The following is a 12,023-nucleotide window of genomic DNA, read 5'->3' on the forward strand; positions in this document are numbered from 1 at the left end:
CATTTTGAGTCCTGAAAATCAGATGCAAAATATTAGATTCGATTTTAGAAAAGTACATGGAAAAGTCAAGTCATTTGAAAGAAATCTGAACAAAAGTCACTTTTAAAATAGTTACGTTAGTACCATTTGACTAAATGAATAGCTGTTGAAAGCACACTTAAGAAGGATACAAACATTTTGGAATAAAAAAATTCTTAAATTCTAACAGTTATTGAACTAATTTCTATTACTTTTTTTTTTGCTTACAAAGTATTCCATGTTTTAAGACAATCATCAGTCTTACTTCACAGAAGGGGAACATAAGCTATGCAAAGTTTCTAATCTCTGTTTGTCTGGAGAAGTGAGAGTCATTTGGCCTGCCTTGCACATAGCAGTATTTCTAAAGATCTGAAAAAAAAAAATAAAAATCAAACCCCTATTTTTTTCCTTGACTAAAAATTGGCTGTTGTTTCTTTGTTCTTCTGTACATAGTGTATTCTGACTGCTAACTAAAATCACAGAAACAGGAATGCTTCTGCATACAATATAGTATGTGATACGTAAATAACAACATAATGCCATATGCAATTGCAATCCAATATAAGTATACAGTGGGAGTGGAGAGATATCAGACATAGTCAAGACAAAAGCTTTTCTTTCCTTTGCTCCTCCAAACTATGAAGTCTCTATAGTCCACCCTCCTGCGCAACCTACAGGATGGGTGCAGTCATTCACATCAGAGAACTCTCAGCAGCTTTTAAACAGAAACATCTATTGATAAGAAAGTACGTTTAGATGCAGCCTATCTCCTGGTCTGGTAATAAGGCTTTATGATCATACTGTGTATCTTTAATGAGGATATTATTACGCGGACTGAAAAACTCTCAAGAGTAAAACATCACAGCTTTTTCCTAAGCAACCTGATAGATAAGGAAATTTCATGGCAGAAAATCTGAAGAATCTGTGGGCAGTGCATATTCCAAGAATGACAGCCAAGTGCCCGAAAGTATGTCAGGTTTTGACAAATCCATGTTGTTTCTTCAACCGTTATTTACGTCAGGTAGCTGTGAGATACTTCTGTCAACCTTGGAGTCAATGGGAGATTTGCAACTCATTACAATGGTGCAAAGAGTAGGCAGAATATTTAATTGACACATGATGGAACAGCTGGTTCCACACGAGACAAACGTTAGACAACTGCTGAAAACCTACCTGCTTGCCTGGAATGAGGTCTACACATAAGAAATTTTTCCAAAAAGGATTGAAAATTAATACAGTTCACTTGGCACACAAAGGACATACTCCACCACTACTTACAGAATCCCTTCTTCTCAAATTATTACCTTATGTAGTGTTGGAGAACCTTCCTCTGCTTCTCTTGGTCCTTCAGATAGGAGAGGAGCAGAATCTGAAACTAATCCTGAAGGTTGTTCTTCATATTCTTCTGAAAAGAAGATCCATAATTCACTATTATGAAAGTCATGAAAGAATTGTGAAGCATCTATTTTATGTGAACAACCATGACATTATGATCTAGTCAATAACAGGATGTGAACTGAAACAGATGAAAAATATTTGAAGCCAAACTTTGTACGAGAATTTATCAAAATTTGCCCATTAACTTTTACTTACACCAGTAAGCTTAGATTTAAATGTAATTTATGAATAGGTAATTTATATAGGTAATTATATAAAATAAAAACAATCAAACATTTACACGACTAAGAACAAAGTCCATACTGACAGCAATGCAGCTGATACTTTTTTAACAAATGTATCATATGCATTTCTTTTGGTTCAATAATAGGATGATCACCAACTGAAATAACAAATTATATACCAGGGGTTTTTTTGCAGAGTTGGACAACTGCCTCAAAATTTTTTTTTTTTTTTAAAAAAAAACAACAGCCATTATTGAAGAATCTTCCTATAGACTGCTCTCTGGCTTATTTTGCAAGGAAGAAAGGAAGGAGAAAATGCACAGGATGTGCAAAGGGAGGACAAAGAGGAAGGGCAGTAGTTAAGCTAACTTTAATTACCATCATCAAGTTAGCACAGTGTTATGTCCAGGTTTTTTTTAGGAAAGAGGCATAAATACTAGACTTCACGTGAAAGACAGAGGAAGGAACTAGAAAATGGGGGAAAACATCTTGAGAAATGTTTGGTTAAAAGATTTCTAAACACCAGTATAACTGATAGTTTGATAGTTTAGGAAGGCAAATGAATTTCTTGTAGCATGCAACCACACACTATGTCCATAAGCTGAATACTAACAACTGCCAGGACACTGAGCATCTTTACATCAGTTGACTCAGTAGGATGCTTCCTATATTATTTGTTCAGATTCATTTAAGTTTGTCTGTATTAGTTTAACCAAAACTGTTTTAATGACAAGGACCTGGTAGCAAAGTGCAATGCTCAGATATGAGATTTAACCATTACTCTTCTTTTAAAACTTCATACTGAAATCCACTTATTTGGGAATTGTGCATTCTCCGTTAGAGTAGGGGAAAATTCAAGAGTTTTTACAAAAGTAACTGGTTAGATCTCACAGAGATTGCCTAAGAAAACCTAAGATGTCTGTGAAATGCTTTGATGTGTCCTAAAACATTGCCAAGGTAGGGCATGAACCAAGTGGCTATATGTAAGAAGAGACGAGGAATCAATCCAGTTGACTGATAATTAAGCTAGTACTATATAAGCTGGAATGTTTAACTAAGTGCCAATACCTTCCTAAGTCAGGTGTGTCAACTTGCTAAGTGGTTAGCTAACTTTATACAACTTCTGCATCACAATAAGTCATCATTATGCCATCTGCATGCTAAATTCATATCTTCAGAACAATAAGCAGTACAGCAGAGTAAAATCTTGGACCATCAGTTAGACCCACACCAGTATACCAGGAAGACGGCAGTAAACTTACTTTCACCAGCCACATAATTAGCTGGAAAATAGCCTTGCTGTCCATTTGCTAGGCTGCCAAACCACCAGTTATCATTATCTTTGTATAACACTTGGATAATGTCACTGCGATGGATGGTTAGCTCATCTGATCGATGCGCTGTGTAGTCATAAAGAGCCACTACCTAAAAGAGAGATAAGAGCACCACAGCTTTATCACAACCATGCCACAGAGAAGAAAGCGCAACATTCACTTCCTCTTGCAGAAAAGCAGCTGAAACCAAAGCTGCACTTTGGTAAAAGCTGAGGCTGTCTCAAGTTTTGCTAATGGGATCAGGGGTGGTGGGAAAGCAGCAGGAGAGGCAAGATAAAGGACTGTGGGATTGTAGAAATGGTTAAGAACATTCAATTCACTAAGATTAGCTTCAAAACAGCAGCTGTTAGTTTTATAAGCAATTTACTTGTGAAGCAAAAGGAAAAAAAAAAAACACTTCATACACTCACTTTCTCAGAATTGTTACACCACCTTCAGATCCCATTCTGTGTGTGCTCATGGAAGCATATGTGTTTGAATAAATACTTCAACAGTATGACAGTTTTACCGACGGAAAAATTTAATACAAAAATGTCATTGCAAAGTTTTGTTTTGATCGCTCCGCTTTTTCTTTTTTTTTTTGTTTAGAAATAAGGATTTGCCTATAAAATTTTATAAATATCTGCCAAAAATATGTTTATATTCCATTTCACATAATAAATGCATTTGCCAGTGAAATACAGTTCATCTATACTTTTCTGGAAAAAAGTACTAATAGTGGTCAGCACCATGCATACTACATAGAATACATTACCAGAAGCTTGCTTTCTACACTGAACATGAAAATATCAAGTAGAGTTTCTTATTTATTTCCTATGCCCTATGAACTAAAATCTGTCCTGATGAATTCAGAGCAGAAAAGACTGAAAACAAGTGAAGTGAAAGAATACTGGAATTGCTCACTTCCCTCATCATAAGTGAAGAACAAAATTATGACCCATTTTACACAAAGAACACTGCTTCCCTATATATAATCTTCATATCAGATCCCTCTATGAAATTGTAAGTAAAGAGGTCAGAAACAAAGATCATTAGGAGTGATAGGAGGTTATAGGTGATAAAAGGAGACAGCAAAGTTACTATGAAGATAAGGATTTGGAGAAAACACTTCCTTTTTTTATTACTCATGCATGCATTTAAATCCTAAGACTGCTGAACTGCACAGTGCTTTTTATATTTGTATTTCTATTTTGAGTAAGATAACCTATGAGTTATATGTGTAAAAATATAGCCAAGGTCACTTGTATTTTCATACTTGCATGTCATCACTTAAACAGATTAAATCAGTGTGAATGGGAAAAGATGGAAATGATGCTACCATTGCAAATTCTATGTAGTAATTTGTGAGTTGGTCAGCATCAAAGAATTGGTATCAGCATAATTTTCAGTAGACAAGAAATTTATCTAAATATGCATTCAGTAATCCTGAACTTACATAAAGAAGCTAAACAATGAAATATCATCCTTTATCATAACTCTCCTCCCTGCATTAGGAAAGCTAATACAGTAATTACAGGTGATGTTGACAATATAGAAATATGAACTTTAGAATAGAATAGAACCAAACTAAAACACACTAAAGAGCACCATAGATAAACAGTATAGAACTGGAAGCTTGCATGATCATGTCCAGTAAGGGGTGCTCTAACAGTGCCCACTTCAGTTAAGTGGCAATGGTTTCCTTAGTGATAGCACTATGAAAATCATGAGGTCACTTAAGATTAAAAAATAAATAAATAAATAAATAAATAAATTAAAAGGAATGTAACACTAATTAGTTGGCAGCATGAAAAACAATGAAAGGCAGAGCAACAAATACTTCTTTTTGCAGTGTCTTTTGGAAGATAGTTCTAGTGCTTTTGGCTTTGGAAAAAATTACAAAAATTTAGTAACATGGAAACACTGCCAACAAACAGTTCAAACCAATCAAGCAAGTCCCACTGCCTGTCTCCCAGAAATAAAAAATTAAAATACCAATGTGTCCTGTAATACAACTGGTTGAGCAAACCTGACAATTTAAAAGAAATGTAGAAATTGCCATTCTCTGGAGACATATGATCAGAAAATGAGCATAAGGGGATACAGGAAATGCATCTCAGGACCAAAGAAGAATGTAGAACACTCACAGTTATGCCCAAAGCAATGGAATTTCTTCTGGTGTGACATTTAGACGTGTCTAAATTAAATTCTGTCTGGGTCCAAGTTCAAGCAAAAAGAAAAATCTATATTCATCAAAATTTTACAAAATGATTTTTGAAGAGTGATATAAAAACAGCAGTAATGTGGTTATGGGGGTTATGAATATATTTGTAAGAATTACAAAATCTAGGGTAGCAAAAAAATCCTCGGGATCATGCTAAAAGAAAGAATGTGCTTTCAAAAGCACAGATACAGTGTAACAGGTATACAAGATACTGCAAAAAAATTACATAATACTTACTGTCTCTTGCCCAAGTGGACAACTGCTTCCTCCTCTCACCCCCAGTGCAGTCAGGCAATCATCATTCTAGAAGAAGAAATTATTTTAAAACTTTAATATTAAGTATTTTGATAAACTATTGAGTATTTTCATGTCTACTGTAAAACAGTAAGAATTGTCTGTAATAAAATACTTTTTTAAAAAAAGAAAAAGCAGAAGTGATGTTAAGCAACACTGACTATTACTGGCTAAATATGTAGATATTTAGAAAAAGATATTAAGTTTTTCAAGTATGTACACTACACTAAAGACAACATGGGGGAAGACAGAGGGTTGATGACTATGCAGTCTAAGCTTGTTTGCATTGCAAACACTACAGTAGATGTTTAAGAAGTTGTTCCAGTGAACTTTACCTCTGAACCAGTATGCAAAAGATGGCACTTTCATATAATGGAGAATTTCAGGTTGGTCTTAATAACCAATACTTTCCATTTAATTCTAATTGTGCTATCTTTATTTCTCATTCTTCAGACTTTCAACAAAGTCAAAGGAAAAGCAGGTATTTAATGCAATAATTAGGATTTGCCTGTACCAACAAAATCTGATTTCTGTCAAACCATAGAATTCTTCAGCTGAAAGAAGATTTAAAACAGAAAAATTATGAAAATTAGCAGAGGAGCAACCAATTAGAACAAAGGAAGAGATGGAAGTCCTTTGCTGGTGTTACTTAATTTTTTTCAATGGCCTATTTTCACAGAGGGGAAACCAGTTTCCCCTGGATTTTGTGTGCGTCAAAGGATACAAACTACAATGCAGAACAGAAATATTACACAGCAATTAAAATAGAAGATTCAAATGTGAGCTTTGTGAAGTAAACAACACTTCAACCAATAACAGATTGTACCACATTATAAACAACATTTAAATTTTAGAATTTCTATCCAACATACTTCACCTTTTTCATATTTTACAGCCCCTCCTTTAACTGTCTTTTGCATGAACTTCTTTCTCTTCTCTTTCTTTTTTAGAACATACACCTAAAACTTATTGCTCCTTTTATTTTCTCTTTTTTTTTTTTTCTTAATTAGAGTGATCCAAGGAACATAATTTCTGCAATCCTCAGCAGAATAAATGGCATTTTCTAGAACAGAGATTCTTGCCCTCAACATTGTTTTCCTAACTTAGCTAGGCGTATCCCATATGGGAAAGAAATCACTGACTATCCTGAACACAGAGGTTCCATCCAGTCTCCCGACTGTTTTCGTATTGCCACAGTAGTTACAGACACACACCATACATAGAGATGAACACAGTATAAAAGCAAACAGTTGCACTCAGTTCTTATCATCTACTAGAACATCTAAGCCTACCACCTAAAGAGTTCCGAATAATTATGTACGTACATGGGGGGGGGGGGGCGGGGGAGGAGGGAAGTAACTGCCTGATTTGATAAACAAATTTTGAACAAAGACCGGTGGAGCTGCAGTTCAGAGTACGTGGCTTGTTCAGTGGTCTACTGGTAGTTAGCACTGCCTTTCAGGTTTCAGCTAATTCTCATTTTCCATTCTCAAGGTTAAGAGAATTGTGCAGGCAATGTGCTTAGCCTGTGGGATGGGAGTGCCTCCTGTTGCTCAAAAATGATTCATCAGAATTATTAGCAGTATTATTTAGGTATCCAGTTCGGGTACTCATATTGCCCCATTATTGTGTCTCAATCTGTCTCTCTCTCTTTTTAATAAAGTATTTATGTGCTCTCAAACACTCAACGTAAGAAGAGCTTGAAGAGAGCGAGCTGTTTGGAAATAACAAGCTAAAATCCATGAGTCATCCTGAGACTATGTTGAATGTTCTCAGACACTGCGTTAAACTTTAAGGCAACAACAATCCAAAGAGTTTCCTCTTAAAGAGATACTCCAAATATGTCATGGACTGCACACACACCCTACCTCCGGCGGGACAGGGGAATTGCCACGGCTGCCTACCTCAAATGTATCTACTGCAAGGCAGCAGAGCTGCCTCTGGCGTGCTGTGCCATTTCTCAAATAGTGCCAACTACCACTTACGGGGCAAGTAATATCCAGCAAAAACTACTGGCCTTTCAGTTTAGAAACATCATTTTTTTATGTTGTGTCACAAGATTAAGCCACATTTTCAGGATTCCAAAAAAGCGACAGACATACTGAAGTGTATGAATACATCGTCCTTAACACAACATTAACGTCTCCTTTTTTTAATACAAGATGGAAACTAGTTAATCCTTTCCTTGCATTGGAACAGACATGGGGCTATAGTTATGTTCTGAGGAGTTGGTGGTTTTGGGAGGCAGACCGTCTGTGAGAAACATGAACAAAATTCTTGCTGGAAAAGCCCGCCGTGCCACACTGATTTTGCTTGAACAAAGCTGTTAGCAGCTTTCAGCATAAGGAACATCCTCAGAAGATGATAAACAGATGCGGCAGTTGATACAGAGTTCTAGACAATGGAATATCACGCTGGTTATCCACGACTAACCCACTTAGATAGCCTTGACATTTCTAACACAAAAACAAACAAAAAATGTTTTAGGACACTAATACAAAAGAGAGCATTGCAGGTAAGAGTAAACTGATAAATAAGTTGCTGTATCAAGTGTCACTGATTCCTGATAATAGCCCTAATTAAAATGTTTATGGCTTCTTTTTAATTGGGCAGTTTCAGTGATTGTGGTAGTGGAGGTTTTGCTTTTATTCATGCAGATGTATAGCGGCCAACAGGATTTGGGCATTAGATAGCATTCATTCCTTTAGGAGAAGCAGCACTGAGTAAGAACAAGTGATACCCTATTACTGCCTTTTCTGTAAAAATTTCAGCATTTCATTTCTACTACTGAACAAATATATTTCAAATACTACAATATGAAAGTTTAAAGAAAAAAATATGGAAAAATGTAAAGTCTACCGGTGGTTTCATATGCTTCTTTCTTATATGTAAACACATTCTTCATTGTAACAGAATAAACACATAGATTAAGTCCCACTTCTAATTAGTCATTAACTCTTAATAACTACACTTGGAAAATAAGCTTTTCTAAGATTAATCTTAGGCAGACACCACACATACTGGGGTGAACCCCAATGTGTGTGCACACAGGGCCAAAGTCACCCTCCCTCCTTTTCCCGTTAGAGTGATAGACTCAGTGACATGAAGAAGCACAAACATCTGTTTCTTGGATGCTGCACAGTGCCACTGCTTGTCTCCACTCTGCCTCCCTATACCTGCTATCTGCCAGAATAGCAGAGAAACTGAGAGTGCTACTTGTGCAAATACTCCAGTAAAGACACAGGGAAGGAGTGTTAAAGCTTCTCTTGTCTGTTCAGTAGATCTGTGCCTCAGTGTGTAATAGCCTAGGTTCTGAGACTGTTACCTTTTGGGGGTTTAGTTGTTGCTGTTGTTTTTGTTTTATGGTGGTTTGTTGTTGTTTTTTTTTTTTTTTTTTTAAAGGAGACAAAATAAGAAATGAACTTATAGTGCTCAAAAAACCCACGACTGGCTTAAAAGTGAGACAATATTTAAAACATTTAATAATTTTACAGAATCAATCTGAGTTTTAACAGTTGCTCCATTGTTTTCATTTTTCCTTATGAACCCGAGGGTTAGAAATTTACTTAATCCTCTCCTTCCCTAAGAATGTCATGCAATCTCTTTACCCCAGTAATTGAAGTTTTAAATGAAATGCTAAATAAGCTAAGACATAGCATAAAATAATTGAATATTGTTAGCACTGTCGTATTTCTGTTCTTGTTCTCTGGTCCAATTAATTGTCAACACACTCCTAGCTCAGGACACCTAACTGTGAAAATGTAGTCTACGGGAAACAGAAGTATAAGGACAGTATTAATAGCTAAATTAAAGTGATTCTAAAAGTATTAATTGCTAAGAATAATGTACTCTTCTTTGGTCTTAATTAATCTGTCTGTAGACACTGTAAAGTTACTTCCTTAGGCTTCAGATGACTACAATCCTTATTTGATTACAGTCCTTCAATATTTAATGAGCATGGGAATCTATAATCTGCCTAGAGGAAAAAAAACAAAACTGTGCCAGGCTGCACTTTATTGAAACCTGCAATGTACAAACAGAAAACAGAAATGCAAACACAGCTGCTGCAGTAAAGTCTACAGGGATTAAAAAAAAGAAGAAAAAGAAAAAAAGGGAAAAAAGATCAATTCAGAAGCATGTGAAATACTCTAGCTCCTGAAATTATTCAAAACCTCTTCAACTATTTTGTCATTTGTAAATGTGCTACGTTCTTGATATAAATCACTGTCTACCTGCACTTATAACATATATATTACTGCATTTATAACAGAAAAAGTAACAAAAATATTCAAAACCTTAATTTAACCCTCTCAGAAAAAAATATTTTAAATTATTGAAATTTCCAAAACAGTTGATCCTGTAAATATTTATAGAGCTTGCTGTGATGGAGAACATTAAAATACTGATTGAACAGTATTTGTTCAATCAAACACTGTTGATTGCTTGAAGATACCTCTTTTGTGAATAAAAACAGCATAAAAAACCCCCTCTCTACAATGAGGACTTGTGAATAATGACATTTTATAGTTAAACACCAATTTAAAAAAAATGCAAAGATAGAATTCCTTACCATCTGTAGTCTACCCAATAGTGTTCGGCTAAGAGGATTTCCTACTGGGCTGAAACACCCTGTGAAAAGAAAAGGCTGTGAATTTTCTGCCTGTTATCCTTTTCCATCGAATAAACCATTTTATTTTAAAATCATTATGTTAGCAGGATATGTTTGACAAAATTTTAATGAAAAGCAGCAACATCTTTCAGTCACAACTATGCATCCTTCAGTCAGGAACAGTTGGAGGGTTTATTTAACTAACAGACCTGATACAAGGTTAACTAATCCAATATTTCCATTCAAATGATTTGGAGAAATAGCTCAAGCTATGTCCACATGCCACCTCGTGCTCAAAGCTGACACTATTATCTAGGCTGTATTGCTTTTCTCTTCATTGAATTTCTGAGTAATGCATACGAAGTTTTCCAATAGAAATGATCACAAAAACTCTCAAAGGAATTACTTCCTTATTTTATCTGAAAGAATAACTATGCCTATTCAATAGTTCCCTTTGATCATCTGAGTTCCTATCACAACACATCTTGCTGTTTATTTTATTCACTCTCTACATAGTGCATTTGAACAAGTACTTGTAAATTCTTTTCTTTTCAAACTATTATGTTAACTACTAAGCTCAGGAAAAATCTTTTCATCATCTATGGATTTATCTTTTTGTTATTGGTCTCCTCAGCTGTATACTTAAGAAAACATCTTAAAAAGAAAAGATACAAAAATCTGAAAGTTGTTGAACACAACAGTGAAAAATGCTGCTGCTTCATTGGAGAACGGCTTCTCAAGTATAGAGATGCCAGACAACACAGAGTTAAGCTCACTGGATTTTCTCTGTGAGACACTAGATTTGAAACAAGTTTTGTTTTCAAAGAGGAATAAGTTCTGAAAACTCATTTTCATTTGCCACTCCAAAAGCCTACTCTTGAGCAGTCCAATATCTGAATAAAGAGGACTTTTCAGATTCAGATTCCCATGTACTGGCATAGCTCCACAAGGAAGCTTGCACAACTCCACCTACAGTATACCTTCTAAAGCCTGGTGGTTTAGACTTTCACAGGAGATGTACTCATAAATGTTTAATCATTAAGATATTTAGATATTTCTAAATATAAGAAAAGCTGCAAGCTCAAACAATCATAGTTAAACCATGCTCCTGCAGGTCTGCATGTGAATAATTTTGTACTTGTGAGAAATCCTAAATAAATGCAATAATTGATTTTTCAATTTTGTGTATGAATTAAAAATTTTGTGATCTTAATAATTTCAAAAAAGCTTGTGTAAATTCTGAAATGCTTCATTTTGAAAGGCTTACTTTGATTTTTATTACTTTTTTCCATCTCTTTTCAGAAGAGGAAAGAGATGAGCACAGAAACCATTTTCTGAGTTCAACCCATACTCAAAGACAGTAGACCTGAAGCTTACCTTTTTTAAAAATAAGCTATTTGCTAAAATACTTGTTCAGCACTAACACCAAAAGTCAGTGGGGATATTACTCTTATTAATATTGTTATCTACATACTCATACAGTTACAGATATGATACTACATATGGATATACTATTGCATACAAGTGTCATATCAACTCTTTGGAAAAAACAAAACAACAAAATCAAGACCAATAAAATGTCTGCATGATAAAAAAATATTTTTTTCTTTAGCCAGTGAAGTATTCTACCATAGGATTTTCAATTTGAGCATTATAGTGTTGTGCCAGTTCACATAAACCTATTCTAAGATAAAAGCTGTATAAAATACATGATGAAAACAATTGCTTTAATTGAAAAAAAAAAAAAAATCTGGATTTTTATCAGTAATATAAAATATTTCTTGTTCTCCTAAGGAAAATATGTATTACCTCCAAGTACTTCTGGACTGTATGTTTCTGTACGTGAGTACTCCTATGCAGTCTCTATATTTAGCTGCTTGTCAGGTGAAAACTTTATGGTTAGACTGATATCCCCAATTAAGCCTGAATAAAGGGCAGTGCAG

At 34.9% G+C, this 12,023-nt stretch overlaps 1 protein-coding gene across 15 annotated transcripts in view; it reads right to left on the bottom strand.

Annotated features, from left to right (window-relative positions):
• AHI1 (Abelson helper integration site 1) overlaps positions 1-12,023 on the bottom strand; it is a 100,027-nt gene that overhangs the window by 14,958 nt on the left and 73,046 nt on the right. For 11 of the 15 annotated variants that reach the window (XR_012672994.1, XM_075145883.1, XM_075145878.1 and 8 more), the window contains 4 exons: positions 10,042-10,100; positions 5,415-5,480; positions 2,903-3,065; positions 1,323-1,423 (listed from right to left, as the gene is read on the bottom strand). Coding sequence is in view for 12 of the 15 variants with exons in the window: in XM_075145883.1 (XP_075001984.1) it covers positions 1,323-1,423; positions 2,903-3,065; positions 5,415-5,480; positions 10,042-10,100 (389 nt within the window). In the remaining 3 variants the exon portion in view is untranslated. Of the gene's footprint in view, positions 1-1,322; positions 1,447-2,902; positions 3,066-5,414; positions 5,481-10,041; positions 10,101-12,023 lie in introns of those variants that run through there. The other 4 variants (XR_012672995.1, XM_075145882.1, XR_012672996.1 and 1 more) reach the window with 4 other exon arrangements.

Source organism: Calonectris borealis, chromosome 3 (genome assembly GCF_964195595.1).
Source record: "Calonectris borealis chromosome 3, bCalBor7.hap1.2, whole genome shotgun sequence".
Taxonomy (NCBI): domain Eukaryota; kingdom Metazoa; phylum Chordata; class Aves; order Procellariiformes; family Procellariidae; genus Calonectris; species Calonectris borealis.